This window comes from Squalius cephalus (assembly GCF_949319135.1).
Source record: "Squalius cephalus genome assembly, chromosome: 3".
Lineage (NCBI taxonomy): Eukaryota > Metazoa > Chordata > Actinopteri > Cypriniformes > Leuciscidae > Squalius > Squalius cephalus.
Window position 1 is genome coordinate 59,965,712 of NC_137124.1, and position 22,947 is coordinate 59,988,658.

Below are 22,947 nucleotides of genomic sequence, written 5' to 3' on the forward strand. Positions count from 1 at the left end.
GATTTTATACTGTACAAACGGTATATTATATCCCCCTACACTGACCCTGCCTATCACAGAAAACTTTCTGCATTTTTACATTTTCAGCTGTTTTCCAAAAATAAATAAATAAATAAATCCCCACAAGGACAAGTATTTCAGATGTTGCCATCTTTGTGGTGACATTTTGTCCCTATAATGTAGTGTTACACACACTTATACACAATCTCTCTCTCTCTCTCTCTCTCTCTCTAACGATTGTCAAACTAACGATTGTTCGCCACTTATCCCGCGATTGTAATACAGTAGTAAAAACTGATAATTTTTCTCAGAACGTTCTTGTAAGAGATTTTAATCTAAATAAGATGTTTCCTGATTAAATAAAATAAGCCTAATACATGAAAACCACAAGACACAACCGGACAACAGTGGTTATATATATCTAAATATATATTTAAGTTTTGATCGAAATTATTGATAGGGACATATCAGTGTCACTGGATATTGGTAGGGACACGTCCCTAGCGTCCCTACTAAATTCTACGCCCCTGGGACAAAATCACGAAGAAACAGAAGGCTCATGGGACGGTCATGGCACACCAGAAATCACTTGTCGAGTCTGTTTCTCACGTGACCAGGTTAAGTTTAGCTTGGCCATGGCATGACCATTACACCCAATAATTTCCTGGATGTGGGGCTGATAGAAGGAGAGGGCTCAACTGATTCTCTCTTTGTCCTCTCCAACTACGTCCCCTGAGCTAGACGCCGCAAACAACATGCTCTCCTCTGGATCGGAAGAGGGCTCTTCGTGCTGATCTGAGGAACCCAGAATGATGCCTGAAAAATGTTGTCATTTTTACAGTAAGTAGTAAATTTTGACTTCTCCCTCACATTTGATTTGCATTTGATTTGTTTAAGACATCATTTATTCACCTCTCTCAGTGTTAAGTGTGCAGAAGCTGTAGTACATGCCTTTGTGTACTTACGCACCATTGAAATTCACTCATCATTGATCTTCTTGCTAAAATACTTGCAAGTCTTGAAAAAAATCAGTCCTTATGTCCTCAGAGCGCAGTCTTCATTACCTTCCCTTTTAACTGTTTCATACCTGGAAATTCTGCTTTGATGCCTGAGATATGTTTGTAAAATAATCAGTATTTATTAAAATTGGATGGACAGAAATTCTATATACATTTTATGCTAATTGTATGGCGATTTTAATTTTATGGTCAATGGTTTACTGGAACTGCTGCACCACTATTTGAATTTATTTTCCTCTTGCTGATCTATTTTAGATAACACCACAGAGCATGTGAAAACATAACTGTGGTCGATCGTCCGACATGGTGATTAGCCAGTCTCTTCCTGTCTACAGTTTCGCTTTGGTAATGTTTTCACAAGCAAGTGGAATTTTTTCCACTCTTTAAAGGCTACTAATATCTCAACATTTAACACTGAGAACATCTGTTTCTAGCATTCTTTCATTCTATCATCTTCATAAAACATTTTCTAACAAACTGCAACGACACATTTATAATGGAAGAATTGTATATCTCTTAAAATGTGAATTAGGTAATGTATATTTTCCAATGTGGCAACTGTATCTGAATTACTGTAACATCTTTAATTCACCAACAAGGGTAATTTGAAACATCTTGCATTGTAATGTGCATTGCATGTATTTTTATTGTTTTTCAAAGTTGAACTTTAATTCAGTATACACAATCTTGATGTCATTTTTTGTCAATGTCATAAAAAGTAAAAATTTGTGTGTGTGTTTGCGTATATATATTTTCCTGTTTATCCATTTAACGCTGCTTTGAAACAATCTGTATTGTATAAAGAGCTATATAAGTAAAGGTGACATGACTTGACATTGTTTGATGTTGAATAAACGTTTTGTTAAAAGTACTAAATTGAAAGAAGATCATACGTTCTAATAATTAAACCAAATGTTCTCATTATATGTTACAATCAGAGATGAGGGGAAAAGTACATCGAGTACATCATGTCTTGTTACAAATTACTACTTGCTCATCAAATGTATCAAAATAAAATACAAAATTGTGTGGTGTGAATTTAGCTTTTAGGCCACATCCCCTACATTATGAGACATGTCCATGTCTATAATCCAAAATGCTGAATAAGCACTTTTTCTTTTTATTGTAAATGTAAAAATGTACAAAAATGTACAAAAAAATGTAATAAACAAATAAAAATTAATTGTTGTTGAATGTAACCTCATGTGTCAGGTCAAGTCTCTTGTTTCCCCCTCGGGGTGGTCTTTGTTAGAGTTTTGTATTTTTTTATTATTAATAAAAGCCCTTTATTCTTCTGCGACAGTTTTACACTTTACTTTAAAAAATAGTACCAAGGCGAATTAACTACAAACTGCATAGAAGATGGTGGAGTATGAATAACTAAAGAGTTTATGGTTTTTGGAAGATGCAGTTATTTAATGAAATGAAAAATTATTCACTGTTTAGTGACAGTCTTCTGTTTCTCTGACTGTGAGAAGAGTTGTGACTGTGGCTTCAGGTTTGACCGATGCGTGTTAGCAAATATTCATATCATGATGGTAATGCAGACTGTATAAAGATTTTTGTACGAAGTGACTTCAGTATTGAAAGATTGTTGTGTTCCCAAACACTTGTTTCACCAGGTTTCTGAAAAACATGCGAGTCCAGAAACTGCCCTTGAGGTTATTTAAAATGCTAACAGATACAGCTTTTGATATCATAGACCCTCTTGGATCCAGTCAAGTCATAAAAATACTGTCCTAAATTGTGAAATGCTGATATACTGTAGTCTTCATTCACTGAAAAATGCAGGTATTTAAAATTTTGAGTTGAATCATTTTATTTTTTTATTTTCAAGCAAATTTACATCACTAATGCCCCTCCTTTAGGCGACCCCACCCCCGCCCCCCTAAAAACATAATAAATGTGCAACTCAAGCAACTCAAGAAATTAAACAACTGTGCAATCTTAAAGACCAACAAGGAAGTATTACCTAAAGGACCTTTAGCTTCGAATTGAGACAATGAAGATTGTGCGATTGGGAGTTCTTATTTTCCTCTGTAAGGTAGGATTTTATTCAGGGCACTTTCCAAAAACTTTGGATCTCTTTAGTGTTTGATTGTACTCATCATGTTCAGAGAATTGTTTTATTTTTTTGAGAATCTGATTTTATTTGATATTATTAATGTGTGTTTTTTAAGAGGTTTAATGAAGTTGAGAGCTAGTAGTTGAATGCATTTTGTGCCAAAGCAATGATAAATGATCCGCAGTTTAGCTCACATGGACTGCTGTTGTGCTGGAAATATACCTTCAATTTTAAGTGTATATGTGATACATAAAGAGATTGCTTCAATTTAGGTCATTTTGTGTGGATTTGCGGAGGAGTCTTCATGTACTCCTGGCTTTGAGTCGGAGTTGCTGGTTTTTAAAGTGCACAGAGATGACCTTCACCAAGGAAAAAGACTAGGAAGAGGTAAGCTGATCTCTTTATACAAAACACTGAAGCATCTGAAAATAATAAAATATTAAAAATAAAAATATTCTACAAAATGTTCTGCAAAATCTTTTTAACCATCTTTTTAACTGAGGACTATAAAAAAATTGTAGCTCACAAATACTGTAAGTGTTGATTAATGATGTATGCTATCAATGTCTCATCTCTATCTGTAGGAGCGTTTCCATAACAGATTTGCGCAAAACTTTTGCGATTTTTTTTTGTAAATGTCAACAAAAAACTACTGCGAAATGACGGCGTTTCCATTAAACTAAAAATAAAATCCTTCCAAAAACCATGGCAACGGACATTGGTAGGTTTCTGTACTATATCCCAGCCACTGCACTAGCCATTATTATTAATTGAAGGAGATGTATGTGTGTCTTCCAAGCATTAATGGTAAGGAACGACCCTTTTATTATTGTGATAAACAATAATTTTTTTACCATTATACTTGTGAGCGGCACATATGAGGTGTTTCTGGGTGTTTCTTCCTCATTTCTGCTTTGAGGTCTTGATTGTGGCATTTATTTGAGGTTTAAAATCCATTATTCCTGTAATTCTTTTGTCTTATATGAGTTTAATAAAGAGCTCTGTCTCGTATTCGGTCCAAACACACCCTGTCATCTACGTCAGGTGACCTGTAAATGCGCAAAAAACTGTTTCCATTGCAGTTTTGCGAAATTTTCCTTTTTCGAATTGCCTGAAAAACCCCCTCATGCGAGCGTAAAAACTTTTTTTGCGATAAATGGGAGTTTTTGCGAAATAGACGTGTTTCCATTGGGTGTATGTTCAATTCGCAATTTCAATTTGAGCAATTTGAAGGGTAATGGAAACGCAGCTAATGTCTCATCTCTAGCTGATGCTATGAAAACAGCCTGCATGTGTGATGATTGTCTGATGTCTGTATAGAATCACACCAATTCAGTGGCTGATGGTGCTAACACCACTCTCCGAGGGTCATCACCCGTGCCTCAACAGGACATGCCACTGCTCTTCAATTGCTTCTTATTCTGGAAACAATTTATCTGCCCATATTTTGTTAGAATTTCCAGCGACATAGTGTTCTCATAGTTTTCTCATGTGAGGACACACATGAAAAAAGTGTAATTGGGCTCAAGAATCTGTAATGCTTGTGAGCCGATCCCTCTTCATCTCTCATCAGCACCCATGAGAGGAGCAGAGAAGCAGTGAAGTAGTCCTGACTCCCCCAAGAAGTGCTGGGGTCACCGGCCTCACTCGATTAAGTATTTGCACCCTCTAAAGTGCACAGATCTGAGGCTGATAACTAAAGCTGTGTTATACTTTCCATTTGTGCGAGTGCAGGAGGGTTCGCGTGATGTAAAAATCTTATCTCAAGGTAAGGACTAAGACATTTGGCAGAGGTGGATCTCGCTTTGAGCGAGACAGCCCAGTGCGCCCCTTGTCCACTCTGCCTCTTCCATTGCCTCTGGGGATAGATGCTTTGGCTCATGCGTGGCCAATGGACAATTTTTCTGTCAGTTCTTTTGAAAGTGCTTTTCAGTTTGTGCAATTTGAAGAGTAATGGAAACGTGGCTAGTGTTGTGTGCCACAACACCAGGAGATTGCAGAAGTTGTTGTCCAGGGACATTGACTGTGGCACAATGTTTTTATTGGGATGGGCTCTCTCTCCAGCTTCTCTCAAAGAAAGACCATATTATAAATTATAATTTATGTCATGGTGAATTAGGGTGGCTCTGATTTAATAAACCCGTCTGTTCCCTATCCTTCTACCTCTCCTCCCTCGTCTTACACCTTGCTCCTCCCTTCCCCTCTGTCCATGTCTTATTATATTTGCTTATCTTGCTCTTTCCACTAATACCATTGCCTTCCACTCTGAACACAGACATGTGTAAAATCTATTGAGAATTTTTTTAAATAATTATAAATAAATAATTCATGAAAAGATTAGCATGTAGCCTTAAAACTCAGGGAACCAGGTTTACATGTGACAAGATGTTTTAATGAGCCAATTGAATCTCTTTTTCTGACAGTCATTTTTAATGCATGCGATGGAAGAACAAGAACGCTCTTCCAGTCCTCTGACAAGCGGTTTGATGTGGACACGGATGGGACTGTAACACTGAAGAGACAAGTGACTCTTCATGAAGGCCACAAGGTGTTTTCTGTGGACGCTTGGGACTCCAGTGGCAAGAAGCACACGGTATCTGTCAGAGTTGAGCGTGTCCATCATCATCATCATGAGGACCATCACATGGACACGGTCATGAACATCTCCTCTCCACAGGTACAAACTAGTTCCTTCCAGAAACTGCTGTCAGTACAGTACAAGCCTGACCTCTATTGGACACTTCAGTTTTTATGTGTGGTTTATGGTTCTGTAAATGCACAATTCAATTTCTGTACATGTTTAGGGCTAATTATTAGAGGTTTGTGTTAAACTGATGATGTTTCCAATCCCTGCTGATGAATGTAATTTGTCTCTGCTCTCTCTGATCCGTCTCAAATACAAAATCCAGATGTTTTATTTATACAGAGCTAAAGCCTAAAACCTAAGATTACCTAAACTTTACACTGTTTTATATTGTACTCCATTTATTATAAGGAAATAATGTTTAGTGAAGAGATCTCGAATAACCCTAAATTTGTTTATTGAAAAGGGACCCAACAATTTTACCCTCCTCATATATTAATACTGTAACAGACTGATTTGAATGCAGTCAGTAGCTGTAGTAAACATTTTCCATTATTTAACTGTAAACAAAAATGTTTTGTTGCTCAGTTTCTTTTACTAACTTTTTCAGATGGAATCTCCCGCTGATGATCTGGTTCTGATGTTTCCAAAGTCTTCAACGGGTCTGAAGAGAGCAAAGAGAGGTTGGGTTATTCCTCCATTCTCTTTACTTGAGAATGGCAAAGGTCCTTTCCCAGTGAAACTGCACCAGGTGAGAGAAAGTCATGAAGGGAATGTTAAAATTAGATGAACGAGAAAGAGTTTTGTCTGTTATCTACATATTTTGTTATTGTTTCTTATTAACATATTCTGTTATTGTATCCTGTTTTTTTTTTTTTTCTGTATTTAGATAAAGTCGGACTTTGATAAGGAGGCTACGATGCAATACAGTATCACAGGTGAAGGAGCGGATCTGGAGCCTAAGGGGACTTTTACTATAGAAAGATTATCAGGGAATCTGTTTGTGACTCGGCCACTCGACAGAGAAAAAAAAGCTTCATACAGAGTAAGTTGATTTTTGAATTTTTAAAATCAGCATTTAGTTCTTAGTGTATTTTAGCGTTGGATTTTCTGATCGTTCTTAATTCTATTAAACCTGTCACCAGTTAATCAGATAAAACGTTTTCATGTGTTTACTGAGAGCATGATTTTTTTTGTTATTAGTATCTTCAACTACACTTGCATATTGACGTATCAAAGCTAATAGACAATGGACTAAAATATATCACTCTTAATTTATTTGTGTTTTCAAACAACCTCAGTTCCCTTTCAGTCGCTCACGTTCGACGTAACGTCGACGTGACGACGTAATTGCGATCACTTCAGGGAGCCCTATCAACTTCGAGTGTCTACAGAACGAGCCAATGAACGTTGGCGTGCGTGAATCGCGTCACGCGCCCCCGCCCCGCCGCGCGGGTATAAACAGGAAGCGGGCGCACGCACACATTGTCTTTCACTTCGGAGCCGAGTTTCTATGAGACTATTTGTCTATCAGAATCAGCCTTTGAAGACTTCAAAAAGAGGATCATCTCTCTGTTCCTGTGTTGGTGTGACGGCGCGATCAGCGGTGGCCGCGAGCATTGCAGCTCTCAACTGCTGTTTTCACAGCACTGTGTTTGTGTTTGTGTGTGTGTGTGTCGGTTCGGTGGGCGTTTCCCCTGTGTGTGCATTCACACTGCGGCTACCCCTGGGTGCCTCAACACAAAAGAGAGTTTTCTAAATCCTTTTTTATTTTTACTAAAAGAGCAACACAAGCGTGACCCTGCGTCTTTTTCAAGATGTCATTCCGCTTGTGCGTTTCTGGATGCCGTCGTTCCCTGGCGCCAGCAGATGGCCACAGCAGTTGCCTCTCGTGTTTGGGCATTCAACACGCTGAGGCAGCTTTTGTGGATAGTTCATGTTCCCATTGCGGGAATATGACTATCGCAGCGCTGAGATCGAGACTCGCTTACCTCAAGGGAGGTGCAGTCCCCTCGCCTATGCCCCGATCTAGTGTCTATTCTGCCTCGCAGAATAGACCTACTTCGGTGCATGACCAGGGTGATCTGAGGATTACCGTGAGGGCTTCCCCGTCGAGTCATCCTCCGCGGGCCCCTCACGCCTCACAAGCGCTGTCGCCATTGGGGCTCCTTAGTGAACGTCTTGGTCCTTCTCCGGAACGGCCAACCGTTTTCTTTGGGGCTCCGGCTGACGATCAGATGTCGATCGCAGCATCGGAGGGGGAGCTGTCCTCTGGAAATGACGACTCGGCTGCGTTGCCCCCCTCGGGGTGTGTAGCGTTGTCCGAGCCAGATCCAGAATGGACTGCTATGCTTTCCCGGGCCGCCGAGAAGGTCGGGCTTGCGTGGAATCCTCCACCACGTCCCGAACCTTCTCGGTTGGACGATTGGTTTCTCGGGGCGGGCCGTGCTGGTTCTCAGTGCGCCGCCCCGGTACCTTTCTTTCCGGAAGTGCATGAGGAGCTCTCTAGGACGTGGAAGGCACCGTATAGTGCCCGAAGCCGTTCTAGTGGCTCCTCACCCCTCGCCACCCTCGACGGCGGGGCAGCTAAGGGGTATGTGGATATCCCCCCAGTGGAGCGGGCCGTCGCGATGCAGTTGTGTCCGGCGTCCGCTTCCTCTTGGCGGGGTAATCCACGCCTCCCGTCCAAGGCCTGTAAGTTTTCGTCCGGCTTAACGGCGAAGGCTTATAAGGCCTGTGGACAGGCTGCTTCCGCCCTCCATGCCATGGCGCTATTGCAGGTCCACCAGGCCCAGGCGCTCATGGACATGAACGAGGGTGGTTCTGACCCAGAGCTCCTCCGGGAGCTCCGTGTGGCAACCGACCTCGCCCTCCGGGTGACGAAGGAAACCGCACGTTCGGTTGGTCAGGCGATGTCCACTCTGGTGGTCCAGGAACGCCACCTTTGGCTCAACCTGGCGGATATGAGGGACACCGATAAATATCGGTTCCTGGATGCCCCTCTTTCCCAGGTTGGGTTGTTCGGCGACGCGGTCGAGAGCTTTGCCCAACAGTTCTCGGCCGCACAGAAGCAGACGGAGGCCATCCGGCACATCCTGCCCCGGCGGACCCCTGCTGCTCCCACCCGTCCGCCGGCCGCAGACCCTCCGTCTACTCGTCGCCGTGGTCGGCCTTCTGCGGCGTCCTCCGCTCCCGCCAAGCCCCAGCAGCAGCAGCCATCATCCAGGCCTCAGCGTGGAGCAAGCCGCAGGAAGCCGACCCCGCCCGTCCAGGCCGCTGCCAAACCAGGAGGCAAGCGACGGTGCAAACGACCCTGAGACGGGCGGCCCGGAGGTGGATCAAGTTGCTCTTCAGGAGATGGCGAAGGCGCCACTCCTTCCCCCGGTGGAGGGCCGGGCGGAGAATCTTTTGTTTCCTTTTCTTTTTGTTCCGCCACATTTGCAATTTTCCACATTTTCAAAAAAAGAGCAATTTCTGAAACCTCTGGGCCCCAAGAGGGCGCGCTTGGCAGTCGACGACGCCGCCATGTCTTGTCACTCCCGAGCCCCTCTTCCATCGCCAGCGAGCAGCAGTGGCTGTGTTCCGGACGTGCTGTCGCCTCCTCACACTCACTCTGCCCTTCGTCAGAAGCAGGTATGTGCTGCACCACACACTCAGACCCCACTTCGGGCCGCTGTGCCGTCCGAGTCGGGTCCCTGCATTCCGCCGCGCTGCCCCACCCCGGGTACGTCTGTGGTGCCGTTAGCCCCGCTTGCTTGGTCTCTGGGAGCCTGGTTAACGCTTCCCAGCCCGTTTAGCTGGCTCATCTGTACCATCAGACTCGGCTATGCGATCCAGTTCGCCCGGCGTCCCCCTGCTTTCAAGGGCATTCTGTTCACCCGTGTTCTGGCAGACAGTGCCCCTGTGCTCAGGGCAGAGATCGCAGTCCTACTGGCGAAGGACGCGATCGAGCCGGTCCCTCCAGCCGATATGAAGACCGGCTTCTACAGCCCGTACTTCATTGTACCCAAGAAAGGTGGTGGGTTACGGCCAATCTTGGACCTGCGCGTCCTGAACCGGTCCCTTCACAGGCTACCCTTCAAGATGCTTACGCAGAAACGCATTTTCAAATGCATCCGTCCCCAAGATTGGTTTGCAGCGATCGACCTGAAGGACGCGTACTTTCATGTCTCGTTTCTCCCTCGACACAGACCGTTTCTCCGCTTTGCGTTCGAGGGACGGGCATATCAGTACAAGGTCTTACCCTTCGGGCTGGCCCTGTCGCCCCGCGTCTTCACGAAAGTCGCGGAGGCGGCCATTGCTCCCATGTGCGAGCGTGGTGTTCGCATCCTCAACTACCTCGACGACTGGCTTATTCTGGCCCAGTCGAGAGAGCAGTTGTGCGAACACAGGGACATGGTGCTCAGTCACCTCAGCCACCTAGGGCTTCGGGTCAACTGGGAAAAGAGCAAACTCACCCCCGGGCAGAGGATCTCTTTTCTCGGTATGGAGTTGGACTCGGTCAACATGACAGCGCGCCTCACCGAGGCCCGTGTCCAGTCAGTGTTGAACTGCGTGAGTACGCTCAGACGCAGAACAGCGGCACCACTGAAACTTTTTCAGAGGCTCCTGGGGCATGTGGCATCTGCAGCCGCGGTTACGCCGCTCGGATTGCTTCATATGAGGCCGCTCCAACACTGGCTTCACGATCGAGTCCCGAGATGGGCGTGGCAGAGCGGCTCGTGCCGGGTCCAAGTGACTCCGCACTGTCGCCAAACTCTCAGCTTGTGGTCGGACCCTTCGTTCCTGCGGGCAGGTGTTCCCCTGGAACAAGTGTCCAGACACTCTGTGGTCTCCACGGATGCCTCTACCACCGGCTGGGGGGCCACGTACAACGGGCATGCAGCTTCAGGTCTGTGGACGGGGCCTCAACTGCATTGGCACATCAACTGCCTCGAGTTGTTAGCAGTACGTCTTGCACTGAGCCGTTTCAAAACGCTGCTACTAGGCAAGCACGTACTGGTCCGTACGGACAGTACTGCGACCGTTGCGTACATCAACCGCCAGGGTGGTCTACGCTCCCGCCGCATGTCACAACTCGCCCGCCATCTCCTCCTCTGGAGTCAGAAGCATCTGAGGTCGCTTCGTGCCATTTACATTCCGAGCCTGCTCAACCGTGCAGCCGACGAGCTCTCACGGCAGCAGGTGCTACCAGGAGAATGGCGACTCCATCCCCAGGTGGTCCAGCTGATTTTCAGGCGCTTCGGGACCGCACAGGTAGATCTGTTTGCCGCCCCGGACACGTCTCACTGCCAGTTGTTCTATTCCCTGACCGAGGGGACCCTCGGCTCGGATGCTCTGGCACACAGCTGGCCCCGGGGCCTACGCAAGTATGCGTTTCCCCCAGTGAGCCTTCTTGCACAGACCTTGTGCAAAGTCAGGGAGGACGAGGAGCAGGTCTTGTTAGTCGCGCCGTATTGGCCCAACCGGACCTGGTTCCCGGAACTAGTGCTCCTCGCGACAGCCCCTCCCTGGCCCATCCCTCTGAGAGAGGACCTGCTCTCTCAGAGACGGGGCACCCTATGGCACCCGCGTCCAGACCTCTGGAAACTCCATGTCTGGTCTCTGGACGGGACGCGGAGGTTCTAAGTGACCTACCCCCTGCGGTAGTTGACACCATCACTTCCGCTAGAGCCCCCTCTACGAGGCGCCTCTATGCATTGAAGTGGAACCTGTTCGTTGACTGGTGCTCCTCTCATGAGGAGAACCCCCGATCTTGCTCGATCAGAGCCGTGCTTTCCTTCCTGCAAGAAGGGCTGGAGCGAAGGCTGTCTCCCTCCACCCTTAAAGTGTATGTTGCCGCTATTGCTGCACATCACGATGCTGTTGATGGTAAGTCTTTGGGAAAGCATGACCTGATCGTCAGGTTCCTGAGGCGAGCAAGGAGACTGAATCCTCCTCGCCCACTCTCTATACCCTCTTGGGATTTGTCTCTGGTCCTTTCGGCACTTCAGAGACCACCCTTTGAGCCTCTGCAATCAGCTGAGTTAAAAATTCTGTCCTGTAAGACAGTACTCCTGGTTGCATTGGCCTCTATCAAGAGGGTAGGGGACCTGCATGCATTTTCGGTCGACGAATCGTGCCTAGAATTCGGCCCGGATAACTCTCACGTCATCCTGAGACCCCGGCCCGGATACGTGCCCAAGGTTCCTACCACTCCCTTCCGGGACCAGGTAGTGAACCTGCAAGCGCTGCCTTCGGAGGAGGCAGACCCAGCCCTGGCTTTTCTCTGTCCCGTTCGCGCTCTGCGTCTGTACGTGGACAGAACGCAAAGCCTCAGGACCTCAGATCAGCTCTTCGTCTGTTACGGAGGCCAGCAGAAAGGGAAGGCTGTCTCCAAGCAGAGGATGGCCCACTGGATAGTGGATGCCATCGCCTTGGCTTACGAAGCCCAAGGCGTGCCCTGCCCGCCTGGGTTGAAAGCCCACTCCACTAGGAGTGTCGCTTCTTCCTGGGCGCTGGCTCAAGGCGCCTCGCTGACAGACATCTGTAGAGCTGCGGGCTGGGCGACACCTAACACGTTCGCTAGGTTTTATAGCTTACGTGTTGAGCCGGTTTCTTCCTGTGTGCTCGCTTCTACTAGCCGGTAACACCGAAGTTCCCGCTCTAGTGTCGGCTTGCTGCGCCACTCCCTTCCTAGGAACGGATACGTGCGCTTTTTACTCCAGTCGAGTTCCCCACTTGGCGAACCCTGTGAGTTCCTCCGCACCCCTTCGGCAGTCGGACGTTGCGGAGCGTCCGACGCCAGGCCTAGTGCTTGTATGCTTGTGTAACTTGTGCTAGGCTGGGTTCCATATGTGGTGATCCCTGCGGCGATCCCATATGTGTATTCCTCCACGACCAGCTCCCTGCGGTGAGCCCGTGTCTTCCCTCGGCAGAGTCTGCTCTGCCGTCACTGTCGGTGTAGTCTCCCCCTTCGGCTAGAGCACCCCAGTGACATTCCATATGTCGCACTGCCCCTTCGGCCAGTCCATATGTGTATTCTCCACATGTTACCTCCCTTCGGGCAGGATGTGGCTCCGCAGCGTTCTTTCCCCTGGAGAGGTACGCTTTCCCAGTGTTATCCAAGAGTTCCGCTGTGTGGGGTATAATGGAACAGCAGTTGAACTCCCTCTACGCAGGTCTTCCGCCCCAGCAGTTGGGGGTCTGAGAGTCTTGCGTAGGGCGCTGGATGTGGCAGCAACCGTGGCGTTTTCCATGGGATCCCAATTACGTCGTCACGTCGACGTTACGTCGAACGTGAGCGACTGAAAGGGAACGTCTCGGTTACTGTTGTAACCCTCGTTCCCTGAAGGAGGGAACGGGAGACGTAACGTCCCGTCGCCACCGTTGCTGACCATCGCTGCATGGCCGTCACAAATCTCGGCTCCTCAGCGAAAAACAATGTGTGCGTGCGCCCGCTTCCTGTTTATACCCGCGCGGCGGGGCGGGGCGCGTGACGCGATTCACGCACGCCAACGTTCATTGGCTCGTTCTGTAGACACTCGAAGTTGATAGGGCTCCCTGAAGTGATCCCAATTACGTTGTCACGTCGACGTTACGTCTCCCGTTCCCTCCTTCAGGGAACGAGGGTTACAACAGTAACCGAGACGATATTTGTCTCTTGACATGCCTGTATCTCTTCTCCTGTCTTTAGCTTGTAGCTCATTCTACTGGAGTTGGTGTAAATATTGCAGAACCGCCAATGGAAATTATTGTAAATGTGATGGACCAAAATGATAATAAGCCTGTTTTTACACAAAAAACATTCAATGGAAATGTTCCTGAAGCTGCTGATATAGGTAGGTGTATGATGCAGTTTCTCAATGAAATGGGTTTTAGCAGGTTTTTTTCTTTTTCAAATGCCTCTTCAGTTTCACCGAATCAGTCTTTCTTCTTCTCTCACTGAAGGTCATGAGTTTATGACAGTCACAGCCACTGATGCAGATGATACTGAGAATACTGACAATGGTGTTATCAGTTACTCAATCGTCAAGCAAGATCCAGAATTGCCAAAACCAAACCTGTTTACAGTCAACTCTGTTACTGGAGGAATTAGTGTGAATGCTTTAGGCTTGGACAGAGAGGTGAGAAATGATGACTGGATCTCACATTGGTGAAGAATGATTTCATGTAAACAAACTCACCTGAAAACATCTTTCTTTTCAGACATTTTCCAGATATACTGTGTTAATTACGGCTACTGACAGGGCTGGACAAGGTTATGTAACCACTGGCACAGCTGTTATTACTGTGACTGACAGCAATGATAACGCACCTCAGTTTGAGCAAACCACGGTAATGTATATTAATACATTCAGAATATTATAATATAAGTGTTAATATAACTTTATTTGTAATCATTTACACCATACTTCTCTTTGTTTTAGCACACTGTATCTGTCCCAGAGAATAAAGTAGGGGCTGAAGTGGCCAGACTTACAGTTACTGATGGAGATGAACCTGGATCTCCTGCCTGGTCAACCAAATATAAGATTATTAGCGGCGACAAGAGTGGGTTTTTCAGTGTCAGTACTGGACCCAGTCAGCTAGAGGGCATCATCACCACTGTAAAGGTACTGTGTGTTGCTCATGTGTTTCCACAATGGTTGTTCTGATTACCTTTAATAAAAGACACTTTATTTCCATTCAGCCCCTGGACTTTGAGGAGAACAAGCAATTCATTCTGACTGTGATTGTTGAGAACGATGATCCATTTGTCGGTTCTTTGCCCACTTCCACTGCCACAGTCACTGTGAATGTAATTGATGTTAATGAGCCTCCGGAGTTTAATCCAAAGGAGAAGGTTATCTTCAAACCTGAAGATTCACCAGTTGATAGTGAATTAGTTACTTATAAAGCCACTGATCCAGACAATGGAAAATCACAGACAATAACGTAAGAGATTTTGCAAATCATTTTCCCCTCTCTGAGACCCAACCCACCAAAATGTCATTATTTCATTTGAAAATTCTGACTGATTTCTGTAGAGATTCAGATCTTGTAGAACAATAAAAGTCACATAGTCTTCCAGTGATCGATTTTATTTATTTATTATTTTTTTTTGTCAAACAGCCTCACTAGCACCATATTAACCACTGAGAACCACATTAGCAACTGTCTACCTATCAAGGCCTTTTTCCCTTCCAATGTCAAATCTCTCATACGCAGAATTCAAATCATAGCATGCCTGTATATCCTTTTAACTTCAAATGTTTTTAAATTTTAAACCACCAGGCAAGACTAAAGTTGTTCTTGCTGAACATTTCTAGTTTTAACCTGTATGTTTGGTTCCTTCCAGGTATAAAATTGGCTCTGATCCTGCCGGCTGGCTGAGTGTTACTCCAGACACTGGAGTTATTAAAATCAAGAGCCTCATGGATAGAGAATCTCCCTTTGTCAAAGATGGCAAATACAGAGCTATCATTTTGGCATTGGATAATGATGGTAATTTGTTTCCTTTTTTAAGAGGAGAATTCTTGCTGGCCTTTTTCTGATGTCTGTGCTTGTGTGCAGGTGAAGCTCCAGCAACTGGCACAGGAACCCTGGTAATTGAATTGGAGGATGTAAATCATCAGTGACAGGATTATACAAATATGCAATCGTGGTTCAGCCCCAGTGCTTCTCTCTATAACGGACAAAGATGGACCTCCTTTCGCTGGTCCCTTTAGAGTTGAGACCTACGGAGAAACCAGTAAATATTGGTCCACCTCGATGAATGGCACATGTGAGGAATTACTAATGTTTTAAGAGATATTCATTTTATTTTTCTTATGTTACACATTGAAATATCTGTCTGGCTTGGTATACATGTCTAACTATTATAATGTGCCCATTTTAGCAACTGGTGTCTTTCTGACACCAAAGTCTGCATTGGAGAAGGGTGACTACAATGTTGTCCTGAAAGTTATTGATCAGGGTGGGATGGATCAGGAAAACACCATTCAAGCAACTGTGTGTGACTGTGAAGGAGAACCACTGCAATTTAGTGACCGTGACAACGCTTCTTGCCTAATAAGCAATACATTCTATCTATTGCTAGCATCGCTCATGTTGTGTTTGTCTTTTACATCTTTATAATTAATCATTTATTCATAAGTAATCATTCTTTTTTTTTTTCTTTTTTTTACATTTGCTGACTATTATTTTACATTTATTATATCATCTTAATATTGCTGTAGGCTAATCATTGTTATCTAAAGGATCATGTACAGCCAGATGGTTTATTATGTATACATTTTTTTATTGTTTTTGTACTATTTGGTTTTCACATTTTAAAAACTTTTTTTTGTAATAATCGCACAACAGATTATCATAAATGTACTGTTTTTTAAACATTTCATAATATTTTCTGTTGACTTATTACAAGATCCAAAATCTCAAAGTAACTTTTTACCTCTGTTTTCATGAGTTTATTCTTTATTTACTTTTCTTATAAAGCAATAACCTTTCGTTATGTTATGAACATTAAACTTTCTAATTTGCATCTGTTCATTTGAATACATTTGACTATCAATTAATGCTACAGATTGTGTGTGTGTGTGTGTGTGTGTGTGTGTGTGTGTGTGTGTGTGTGTGTGTGAGCAGCAATGTCCTGTAAAAATCACAGCAACTTCAAATGTCCTGTAAAAAATCACAGTAACCAATTATGGACTATAGAAGGAAAACACAGTACACTGGCAGCTGGGTTGCCAGCCAATTGCAGCACTTAAACTGACCCTATTGTAATTCAATTATTATTATTTTTACTGTGAATAGAGAATACAGGACACTAATGTATTCTTTAATAAAACTTAAAAAGATGTAAAAATCACCAGAAGTTTCACAGAGGGTTTTCAACACATCTAGCAATAGGTGAGGAAACTTTTAATAGAGTTCACCATTGTTACGGGAATCTCCCGTGGCCTCATGGGACAGTAAAGTGTCCATCGTATGCACACTTCAGAATCTCAATGGAAGAAGAAGGTCATCCGGGTACTTTTTTTCCTACTCTTTTATGATGTTGAGAGTGACTGACTGAAAGGGAACTTCTCGGTAACGTATATAAACCCTGTTGCCTGAAGGAGGGAACGGAGATGTCACGTCAGTGACCAACGAATAGGAATCTCGCTAGAGAGGGCAATCTACTTGAGTGTAACTAAAACGATAATTGCATCAGATGCGCTGCATCGCGGCACACGCATATAATGAGCAGGAAGTGCATCGCATCTTCAGGTTTTCGCTGAGGAGCCGAGCCAGTGACCTGGCTTCCCCAGCAGATGTGGCGACGTGACGTGACATCTCCGTCCTCTCCTTGGGAATGGAGCATGTTCTGTGAGGTCTGCTGACTGTTCGACCGAACCCAACTCCATACCGAGAAAAGAGATTCTCTGCATGCGGGAGAGTTTGCTCTTTTCACAGTTGACCTGAAGCCCCAACTGACTGAGGTGCCTGAGCAGCAGGTCCCTGTGTTCCCACAACTGGTCCCGAGACTGTGCAAGGATCAGCCAGTCGTTGAGATTGCGAACGGCGTGTTCCTCCATGGGAACAAGGGCCGCCTCCACAACTTTCGTGAAGCCGTGGGGAGACAGGGACTACCCGAAGGATAGGACTTTGTATAGATAAGCTCGACCCTCGAACGCAAAGCGCAGAAAAGGCCTGTGTCGAGGAAGAATCGAGACATTAAAGTACGCATCCTTCAGGTCAATCGCTGCAAACCATTCTCGGGGACCGATGCTTCCGAAAATGCGTTTCTGTGTTAGCATCTTGAATGGTACCCAGCGTGATGGGCTGGGGAGCACTAGCCAGGCTCTCAGAGACCATGTAAGCAGGACCAAAAGGACTATAGGCGTACCTGCAGTGGGGAAGCCAGGTGGAACGCAGGGACCTGGCCAGGGGGGCTTTCTCTTTGAGGTGGGGTTTGAGTGTGCTGTGCAACACTTACCTGGTTCCATGGTTGGGCAGAGGGTGCGTGGGAAGGCTTGGTGGCGTCCTCGAACTGCCTTCTGCTGCCCGGTGGCAATAAAAGTGGTGGACGACAGTAGTAAGGTTTTTTGCCTTCCACTGCCCTCCGAGCCCTCCTGGGACCTGGAGATAGAGGGATTTGTATTAAAACCGCACCATTACCTTTGTTGCATGAAGCGCAATGTCCGTCACGGTGCAAAGTTCTTGCAGAACTTCTGTGTCATTACCACCCTCGTGCAGGTCCTTCAGTGCCTTGGCTTTATGGACCTGCAACAACACCATGGCATGTGTGGCAGAGGCAGCTTCCCCATAGGCCTGGTAAGCCTTGCAGGTTAAATCTGAAGAGTGCTTAAAGACCCGGGAAGGGAGACACGGATTCCCCCGCCAGGTGGAGTTAGTGCAGAGTTGCATAGCAACCCTTACCCACCCTGCCATCAAGGGTGGCGAGGGGGAAGGAACCACCAAGACGGTTTCGGGCAGTAAAAGGTTGTGTCCACGACCTAGTGAGCTCCTCATGCACCTCCGGAAAGAAAGGTACCGGGGTGGGACGCTGAGAACCAGCACGAGCCACCCCGAGAAACCAATCGTCCAGCCTCGAGGGCTCGGGACACGGTGGGGGGTTCTACTCGAGCCAGATCCTCTCAGTGGCCCGGAAAAGCATAGCCATCATCTCTAGATCTGACTTGGGCAATGCTACAGTTCCTGTATGAGGCAACAAAACCAAATCTTCATCTCCAAAGAAGTCTGGCTCCGAAAAACTGTTTCATACCTGGAAATTCTGCTTTGGTGCCTGAGATATGTTTGTAAAATAATCAGTGTTTATTATTGGATGGACAGAAATTCTATATACATTTTCTGCTAATTTTATGGTGCAAGTCAGTGGTTTACTGCGACTGCTGCATCACTATTTGACTTCATGCTGATCTATTTTAGATAACACCACAGAGCATGTGAAAACGTAACTGTGGTCGATCGTCTGACATGATGTTCAGCCAGTTTCTTCCTGTCTACAGTTTTTAATCGCTTTGCTAAGCAAGTGGAAAAATCTCAAACTCTTTAAAGGCTACTAATCTCACAACAGATCAAAATATACTTTTTCATTTCTGATTTGAACATTTCTCATTTAGAATATATTAATGAATTTCTCATAAGAATATATATATATATATATATATATATATATATATATATATATATATTAGTTGAACAATGACACTTTTTACTTTTTAAATAATTGAAATTTGTTTGCCTCGAATCATTATTTATCCATGTAAAGTTTTTTGAAATACGTTGTAATGTATAAAGCGCTATATAAGTAAAGGTGATATGATTTGACATTGTTTGCTGTTGAATAAACGTTTTGTTAAAAGTACTGATTTGAAAGAAGATCATATTTGTGTTCTAGTGATTAAACCAAATGTTCTCATTATATGTTACAATGAAACATAAGGGAAAAAGTAAATCAAAAACCTCTTGTTACAAATTACAACTACTTGCTCATCAAATTAATCAGAATAAAATACTCTAGTGGAATTTTTTCTGTTAAAATACAAGAAAATGTCATTAGCTTAGTATAAAACCATTATATCTACATAATGAAATAAAGTATGTGTGTGTGGGACATTTGCATTTTGTGAACACAGAGCTGGATCGAGTAAAAGAGTGACTAGCAGTGTTATTTGCTTTTGCACACTTTACTTAAAAATAGTACCAAAGTGAATTAAAAACAAACTGCATTAGAAGATGATGGAGAAAAGAGTTTGTGGATTTTGGAAGACGCAGTATTTAAATAAAATTTAAAAAATATTCACTGTTTAGTGACAGTCTTCTGTTTCGCTGACTGTGAGAAGAGTTTTGACTGTGGCTTCAGTTTTGACCGATGCCTGTTAGCAATGGGAAAAAAAGATGAGAATAACAGTTTGGGCTAAAATTCATATCATGATGGTAATGCAGACTGTATAAAGATTGTTGTGTAAAGTGACTTCAGTATTGAAAGATTGTTGGCAATAAAAAATAAAAAAATTGACCAGAATGTTTTGTGTAGGCAAATAATGTATAAAAGTGTAAAAGATTTACTTCTGCCCCACTTTGTTACCATTAGTACAACAACTGTTAAAAAGTACTTTTAAACTTTTTCTGGTTGTGTTACTTGTTGTGTTCCCAAACACTTGTTTCACCAGGTTTCTGAAAAACATGCGAGTCCAGAAACTGCCCTTGAGGTTATTTAAAATGCTAACAGATACAGCTTCCGATATCATAGACCCCCTTAGATCCAGTCAAGTCATAAAAATACTGTCCTAAATTGTGAAATGCTGATATACTGTAGTCTTCATTCACTGAAAATATGGTATTTAAAATTTTTGAGTTTAATAATTTTATTTATTTATTTTCTTGCAAAATTACATCTCTAATGCCACTCCCTTAGGCGACTCCACCCCCACCCCCCTAAAAACATAATAAATGTGCAGGGATTGGTGCAACTCAAGAAATTAAACAGCTGTGCAATCTTAAAAAATAACAAGGAAGTATTACCTAAAGGACCTTTCGAGACATTTAGCTTCAAATTGAGGCAATGAAGATTGTGCGATTGGGAGTTCTTATTTTCCTCTGTAAGGTAGGATTTTATTCAGGGCACTTTCCAAAAACTTTGGATCTCTTTAGTGTTTGATTGTACTCATCATGTTCAGAGAATTGTTTTATTTTTTGAGAATCTGATTTTATTTGACATTTTAAGTTTTAAAGTTTTTTTAAGAGGTTTAATAAAGTTGAGCGCTAGTAGTTGAATGCATTTTGTGCCAAAAGCAATGATAAATGATCTGCAGTTTAGTTCACATGGACTGCTGTTGTGCTGGAAGTGATTAATCAAAATACCATACATTTTAAGTGTATATGTGTTACATAAAGAGATTTAATATGCAATTTAGGTCCTTTTGTGTGAATTTGTGGAGGAGTCTTCATGTTCTCCAGGCTTTGAGTCGGAGTTGCTGGTTTTTAAAGTGCACAGAGATGACCTTCACCAAGGAAAAAGACTAGGAAGAGGTAAGCTGATCTCTTTATACAAAACACTGAAGCATCTGAAAATAATAAAATATTTTTAGTATTTGGCTAAATAATCTCTCTTTACGAAATGCAATCTTTTTAACCATGGTTAAACTCAGGACTATATTAAAAAAAAAATTGTAGCTCACAAATACTGTAAGTGTTGATTAATGATGTATGCTATATTATCAATGTCTCATCTCTAGCTGATGCTATGAAAACAGCCTGCATGTGCGATGATTGTCTGATGTCTGTATAGAATCACACCAATTCAGTGGCTGATGGTGCTAACACCACTCTCCGAGGGTCATCACCCGTGCCTCAAAAAGACATGCCATTGCTCTTCAATTGCTTCTTATTCTGGAAACAATTTATCTGCCCATATTTTGTTCGAATTTCCAGCGACATAGTGTTCTCATAGTTTTCTAATTTTCTCAGTTTTTTCATAAAGTGTGTGTCTCTGTGTCTCTGTGAGGACACATGAAAAAAGTGTAATTGTTCTCGAGAATCTGTAATGCTTGTGAGCCGATCCCTCTTCAGCTCTCATCAGCACCCATGAGAGGAGCAGAGAAGCAGTGAAGTAGTCCTGACTCCCCCAAGAAGTGCTGGGGTCACGGGCCTCACTCGATTAAGCATTTGCACCCTCTAAAGTGCACAGATCTGAGGCTGATAACTAAAGCTGTGTTATACTTTCCATGTGTGCGAGTGCAGGAGGGTCCGTGTGATGTAAAAATCTTCTCTCAAGGTAAGGGCTAAGACATTTGGCAGAGGTGGATCTGATCGCTTTGAGCGAGACAGCCCAGTGCGCCCCTTGTTCACTCTGCCTCTTCCATTGCCTCTGGGGATAGATGCTTTGGCTCATGCGTGGCCAATGGATATTTTTTCTGTCAGTTCTTTTGAAAGTGCTGGAGAAAATTCACAATTTCAATCTGCGCAATTTGAAGGGTAATGGAAATGCGGCTAGTGTTGTGTGCCACAACACCAGGAGATTGCAGAAGTTGTTGTCCAGGGACATTGACTGTGGCACAATGTTTTTATTGGGATGGGCTCTCTCTCCAGCTTCTCTCAAGGAAAGACCATATTATAAATTATAATTTATGTCATGGTCAATTAGGGTGGCTCTGCCACCCTAACACTTAACATGCCCCCCAAAGCATAAGCACTCCCACTGTCTAGTGCAATAAACTCAGGTGATATTTATATCTATATTATTCATACTACAAAAAATACTGTAAATATGTTCATAATCTGTAACATGCACTAGACTCCCACTGTCTAGTGTAATATTCTCTAATTCAGGTGATATTTATATTTATATTATTCATACTACTCAAATACTGTAAATATGTTCATAATATGTAAATGTTTATTCGGACTAAACCCAACTGTGACCCTACTTTTTACTATTTATACTATTTTTATTTTTATTCTTTTAAATATATTTTATTCTTAGAACTGTATTACTATGTTTCTTGTTGTATTTGTATTTGTATATGTACACTGGAAGCTTCAGTACCAAGAAAAATTCCTTGTGGGTGCAAGCACACTTGGCAATAAAGCTCTTTCTGATTCTGATTCTGATTCTGATTCTCTGATTTAATAAACCCGTCTGTTCCCTATCCTTCTACCTCTCCTCCCTCGTCTTACACCTTGCTCCTCCCTTCCCCTCTGTCCATGTCTTATTATATTTGCTTATCTTGCTCTTTCCACTATTACCATTGCCTTCCACTCTGAACACAGACATGTGTAAAATCTATTGAGAATTTTTTAAATAATTATAAGTAAATAATACATATAAAGATTAGCATGTAGCCTTAAAACTCAGGGAACCAGGTTTACATGTGACAAGATGTTTTAATGAGCCAAATGAATCTCTTTTTCTGACAGTCATTTTTAATGCATGCGATGGAAGAACAAGAACGCTCTTCCAGTCCTCTGACAAGCGGTTTGATGTGAACACGGATGGGACTGTAACGCTGAAGAGACAAGTGACTCTTCATGAAGGCCACAAGGTGTTTTCTGTGGACGCTTGGGACTCCAGTGGCAAGAAGCACACGATATCTGTCAGAGTTGAGCATGTCCATCATCATCATCATGAGGACCATCACATGGACACGGTCATGAACATCTCCTCTCCACAGGTACAAACAAGTTCCTTCCAGAAACTGCTGTCAGTACAGTACAAGCCTGACCTCTATTGGACACTTCTGTTTTTATGTGTGGTTTATGGTTCTGTAAATGCACAATTCAATTTCTGTACATGTTTAGGACTAATTATT

At 43.8% G+C, this 22,947-nt stretch overlaps 1 protein-coding gene across 1 annotated transcript in view; it reads left to right on the forward strand.

The window, feature by feature from the left end:
* The window catches only part of LOC307155283 (uncharacterized protein), a gene marked incomplete at its 3' end in the record, with an annotated part of 133,655 nt that overhangs the window by 107,739 nt on the left and 2,969 nt on the right, over window positions 1-22,947 (forward strand). Inside the window, exons 3-15 of the mRNA XM_079865844.1 lie at window positions 5,508-5,761; window positions 6,279-6,419; window positions 6,558-6,713; window positions 13,344-13,488; window positions 13,598-13,773; window positions 13,856-13,984; window positions 14,077-14,262; window positions 14,340-14,584; window positions 14,988-15,133; window positions 17,087-17,244; window positions 17,447-17,947; window positions 20,554-20,668; window positions 22,556-22,809. Of these exons, the coding sequence (XP_079721970.1) occupies window positions 5,508-5,761; window positions 6,279-6,419; window positions 6,558-6,713; window positions 13,344-13,488; window positions 13,598-13,773; window positions 13,856-13,984; window positions 14,077-14,262; window positions 14,340-14,584; window positions 14,988-15,133; window positions 17,087-17,244; window positions 17,447-17,947; window positions 20,554-20,668; window positions 22,556-22,809 (2,606 nt within the window). The remainder of the gene's footprint in view (window positions 1-5,507; window positions 5,762-6,278; window positions 6,420-6,557; window positions 6,714-13,343; window positions 13,489-13,597; window positions 13,774-13,855; window positions 13,985-14,076; window positions 14,263-14,339; window positions 14,585-14,987; window positions 15,134-17,086; window positions 17,245-17,446; window positions 17,948-20,553; window positions 20,669-22,555; window positions 22,810-22,947) is intronic.